We start from the raw sequence: 6,000 nt of genomic DNA on the forward strand, positions 1-6,000 counted from the left end.
TCGTTCATATATTATATAATATATTATATATATTATATATAAATTATATAATATATATAATTATATACATATAAATTTAATATTTTTAATAGGGGTGAGAAATTGAAATATATAATTATAAACATATAAATTTAATATTTTCAATAGGGATGAGAAATTGAAATATATAATTATATACATATAAATTTAATATTTTTGACAAGGGTGAGAAATTGAAATATATAATTATAAACATATAAATTTAATATTTTCAATAGGGATGAGAAATTGAAATATATAATTATATACATATAAATTTAATATTTTTAGTAGGGCTGAGAAATTGAAATATATAATTATATACATATAAATTTAATATTTTTGACAAGGGTGAGAAATTGAAATATATAATTATATACATATAAATTTAATATTTTTAATAAGTGTAAGAAATTAAAATATATCATTTATATCTTCGTTTCGATCACATGTAATCTCGTCTCGCAGTGTTGACTGCGACTTATGGAAAACACAGATTGTAGACTGGACGAAGTTTGAGCTCGAATTTTATATTTCTTCAGAGATGATGCTTGCTAATGACGCTGTACTGATATCTGTTAATTAATTAGTTATTTCCACTTTATATTTCATATATGATTATATATATAAATCAATAGCAATATATGTATTTATTTGGGCAAATTTGTTTAAGATACTAAATTCATTTAGTATATTTTTACCCGAATTTATTTTCTGGAATTAAGGACATCGAAAAGTCTTTGACAAAACAGATTACTATTGAGATAATTAATCCTGAAGTTGATCTCGATGTTACCTGGCGAGAAATTTTGCAATCAAACACAGGTATTTAAAAACATTAAAATCCTTTGGATACAAAATATTTTTCTACTTGTTCGAAATGTCTCTATATGCTATTTTATATTATTTTATATTATTATTTGGAATACTTAAGGAGGGTAGTTAGTTGTCTCTCGTCTGTGAAATAAAATACACATTTTTTTCTAATACGTAGGAAACGTTATTAGATATATTTAAGTAACTCTGAATTTTAAAATGAAATTGATTCTCACAGTCTGCCAATACAGTTACTACTTGACGAGATTTAGGGATTCAGTTTTAATAAATACGAATTTCAATTGTCTTACCAGCACAATATCTAGAAGGAGATTCTTAAGGGTCAAAGAGTTAAAGAACACACGCTAGCTATCGCTGTCGTGACTTTTTCTTTGAAAAAAAAAACCTCAGTTAAATACATGTGATCGAACGATCGAGTCTGACCCGAATCGTGATCGTCTACGATCGTGATCTACGGAACACACGGCCCAAATTGTCTCCTCGGCATAGGTCGCACAGCGCATTCGATTTCCCTGTTTACTGAATTCGTGCAGGAATCCACTATCCTCGATTTTGTTTTTCGTAGCAAATGAAAAACAAGGTAAATAGGTTCATCGAAGATTTAAACGACGTTTCTAGGATCCTCTGTTACCATACAGGTTAACATACAGGCCGAGGATCGTAAATTAAACTATTGACTAGCGGTATCTTTAACCACATGCGCTGGCGCAACTGATTTGCGGACCATAACGAGTGACCAAAACCGTGCACAACAATTCGTCGCTTTCTTTTCGAGCTCGTCGAGAAGTGATAAATTTATTATTTGCTTTTTGCCTGTGTTATACATAAAATTGAGAAAATATTGCAATTTTGGGAGAAAAAATTCTCCCAGAGAATGTAAAATAAAATGAAAAAAAAAAAGAGGCGAGGGAAGAATCTGGAAAATTATTGGCAATAATATCCTAGGAAATAGTGAAATTATAACAAAACGATTCGCGACAAATGGGAAGAGAAACAACGTTTCAAGTGAAAGTGAGCTACTACTCTGTCGCTGTTTGTCAATTCAAATGAGAAAAGCAAAGAAGATGGAGAAATGAGTTTCCGCACGAGCTAAACGGTGGACAAATGTTTAAACGAGCAGAAATAGCTACTTGAAGTCACTTCAAAGAAAAATAGCGGGGATTCACGTTTGAAAACGTTAGACCTTATTATACGAATATGTTCGAATATATACTAATTCAGCATGTAATAATCATGTTTAATAATTAATTTAATTAATGCAGTAGCTATAGATAAACATAAAATTATTCTTCCACTTAGGTGAAATTTGAATTTAAATGAACAATAAAATAAATTTCGTCTAACCTGAATATAAATTAAAAAAAGAAAATAAAATAAAATGATGCACCATTTATGTGAATTAAACGAATTTTATCATCCTGAATTAATATCTAATATGAGAAATTCTTTTGAAGGCTAAATCAGTATTTGGATAGTATTGATAAAAATAAACCTGAAATAATTTGAATTAAAAAAATTCCTAATACTGATCCAAAATTTCATACATAGTTAATATTTATTGGTAAGTTAGTAAATGATAATGGAATTTTCAATATAACACTTTTATGAATCATTATTTTGAATTTTCTCATTACAAAAATTAAGCAAGGAATCACAAGAAAAAACATCCAACATGATAAAAAACATACTGAATCAAAATTCGCTTCAAACAAATATTCCGTACAAATAAAGTTTCTATTATGCTTCAAACTACCATCAATATTTGGATAGTAAAGTATTGATAAGAATAAACCCGAAATAATTTGAATTAAAAAAATTCCTAATACTGATCCAAAATTTCATACATAGTTAACATTTATTGGTAAGTTACTAAATGACAATGGACTGTTGAATATATAACACTTTTATGAATCATTATTCTGAATTCTCTCATCATAAAAACTAAGTAAGGTATTACAAAAAAACTCTAACAAGATAAAGAACATACTGAATCAAAATTCACTTCAAACAAACTCAGTGCATACAAAGTTTCTACTGTGCCTCAAACTCAAGTACAATCTACCATCAATAGTTGGATAGTAAAGTATTGATAAGAATAAACCCGAAATAATTTGAATTAAAAAAATTCCTAAGACTGATTCAAAATTTCATACATAGTTAATATTTATTGGTAAGTTAGTAAATGATAATGGAATTTTCAATATAACACTTTTATGAATTATTATTTTGAATTTTCTCATTACAAAAATTAAGCAAGGAATCACAAGAAAAAACATCCAACATGATAAAGAACATACTGAATCAAAATTCATTTCAAACAAATATTCCGTACAAATAAAGTTTCTACTATGCTTCAAACTACCATCAATATTTGAATAGTAAAGTATTGATAAGAATAAACCCGAAATAATTTGAATTAAAAAAATTCCTAATACTGATTCAAAATTTCATACATAGTTAATATTTATTGGTAAGTTAGTAAATGATAATGGAATTTTCAATATAACACTTTTATGAATTATTATTTTGAATTTTCTCATTACAAAAATTAAGCAAGGAATCACAAGAAAAAACATCCAACATGATAAAGAACATACTGAATCAAAATTCATTTCAAACAAATATTCCGTACAAATAAAGTTTCTACTATGCTTCAAACTACCATCAATATTTGAATAGTAAAGTATTGATAAGAATAAACCCGAAATAATTTGAATTAAAAAAATTCCTAATACTGATCCAAAATTTCATACATAGTTAACATTTATTGATAAGTTACTAAATGACAATGGACTGTTGAATATATAACACTTTTATGAATTATTATTCTGAATTCTCTCATCATAAAAACTAACTTGTAAGGTATTACAAAAAACTCTAACAAGATAAAGAACATACTGAATCAAAATTCACTTCAAACAAACGGAGTCCGATGAGAAACGATGTTCAAGTCTCAAACTCGAGTACAATCTACCATATATCTACCTACTGAAATATATATATATACTACTTCGAACATCAAATAGTTCCTAGCCGTGACATCGATCGATGTGCACAGAGTTACAATCTCCGACCTCTTACTTGCGCACACGTAAACACAACAATCGATTTGCTTACCTGGCATTTTGTCTGGAGACCTTGTCCCGCCGGAATTCCAGGAGCGCCTGCTGTAGCCTGGCGTTCAAGGTCGAGGCAAGCCTCCTCGCGGTGGACTCCTTGCTGCAAAGGGCAGCGTGGCACCTGAGCTCCGGCCTCAGCCTCCGTCCTTCGTGCCGGTATACCCAGACGAAGAGGCGCGGGTGGGAAGCTGGTGCTGTACAATAAGTCACCCGGTGCGCCCAGTACTCCGTCAGGCCGTGATCTTTCGTCGTGGCGGTCAAGCCGCCGTTGGTGACGGTCAGCCTCATCGACACGTCCGGCCTGGTGCTGGTAACGTAATTGCGCCACAACGTCGACACCGGTTTCTCCACGCAGCCCTCGCCTGTCGTCACAAATCAGAGCGTTTCTCCTCAGACAGCTGTTTGCGCGAATTTTTTTTCTTTTCTTTTCTTATCGAGCGTAGGAGGGCAGAGTTGGGCGAAAAGTGATCTCTGATTAATGATCGACGATTATAATTAGAGATCACTTTTCAAGTATCAATATTATATAATGATATCGGCACGAAAGAAGAGGAAAGCGACGAGCTATTGTATACGGCTTTCGGTCACTCGTTATGGTCCGCGCAACCAGTTGCCAGCGCGTAAGGGATTGAGCGTTAATCACAATATTTATTCGATTGTGACTGCATCGGCGATACCGTGTATATTTTTTAAGAACCACGTAATTTGCAATGTGCAGATTATTTTGGAATATGCAGAACCCTGAGATTTTATTAAGGTACGTTCGAAAATTTGAAACTTACCGAATGGGTACTTGCAATTTTGTTAAAAGATTTGATATTTCTGCTTCATTTCAACGAAGGTTTTTTTTTCTACTTTTAATTTTCTGCATTTTTTAAGTTTCAAAAATATAATTGTTAAATGCATAAAATATTTAATATTTAATAAAATATCAAAATATTTAATAAAACAAATATTTAATATTTAATAAAATATTAAAATATTTAATATTTAACAAATATTTAATAAAAGTATATAATTATAAATACAAATATTAAATATCTAGAAATATTCATTTTCAATGAACAGAGACATTTAAAATCCCTCTGCAGAGAGTCTCCACTTAATTATAATATCATAATATTAGCTACTCTTTTCTACCAAATTGAATTAAAAGATCTTAACTAAATCAATTGATTAAATTAATTAAACAAGGACCTTTAATTAAACGAATGTCATCAATTAAATGAAAATTATCATTATATCAAACAGAATTCCCATCTGAATCGTATTTCATGCTACAATCATTCAAAAGTGTTCAAACACTCGTACACGATACTGTTCATCCCGCTAAATTATCACGTTATCCTGTTACTTATGACATTAGCATCGCAACTATGCAGCCAACAGCGAAGATAGTGCCTCTGCATGTTGCAAAACGTCTGTTACGTTGTTGCAGCGTAACAATCGCCTTTGCCGCGTTATATTATTCAATGTTTCTATCGCGGTATTATTAAGAGTGCCATCAGCAAGTAACAATAATCGAGACAAAAGCTACGAGTTTCACCGTACGCTGTTTCCGCATACAATTACACGATGCATAATGCCTGTTACTTGTGTTACACAGCACGAAACAAAGTGGTCCCTCCCGCAAGGTTAAAGCCAAGACGTGATCTATATTCGCACGATACCGAACCGTACAATCGTTCTCTTTTCCCCGATGCAGCGCAAGTTCAACATCGTTCTTCTTGTCGTAGTTCGAAACGTTGTTCCCAGTTTTCCTTCGCAGAGGGAAAATTTATTGTGAAAATATCATGTTTGTGGTGGGAAGTTTTTTTTTTGTTTCTTTTTTTATTTAATTTTTGAAGGAATTTTTATTTTCATTTCTTTATCTTAATTTTAAAGGAATATTTATTTTAATTTTAAAGGAATTTTTGTCTTAATTTCTGTATCTTAATTTTAAAGTAATTTTTGTCTTAATTTCTTTATCTTAATTTTAAAGGAATTTTTGTCTTAATTTCTTTATCTTAATTTTAAAGGAATTTTT

At 30.6% G+C, this 6,000-nt stretch overlaps 1 protein-coding gene across 3 annotated transcripts in view; it reads right to left on the reverse strand.

Annotated features, from left to right (window-relative positions):
- The window catches only part of LOC122531480, an 81,676-nt gene that overhangs the window by 5,520 nt on the left and 70,156 nt on the right, over nucleotides 1-6,000 (reverse strand). For all 3 annotated transcript variants that reach the window (XM_043659428.1, XM_043659430.1, XM_043659427.1), the window contains exon 3: nucleotides 3,973-4,336. In XM_043659428.1, coding sequence (XP_043515363.1) covers nucleotides 3,973-4,336 — 364 coding nt within the window. The remainder of the gene's footprint in view (nucleotides 1-3,972; nucleotides 4,337-6,000) is intronic.

Source organism: Frieseomelitta varia, unplaced genomic scaffold (genome assembly GCF_011392965.1).
Source record: "Frieseomelitta varia isolate USP_RPSP 00005682 unplaced genomic scaffold, Fvar_1.2 scaffold_400, whole genome shotgun sequence".
In the NCBI taxonomy this organism is placed as follows: Eukaryota; Metazoa; Arthropoda; class Insecta; order Hymenoptera; family Apidae; genus Frieseomelitta; species Frieseomelitta varia.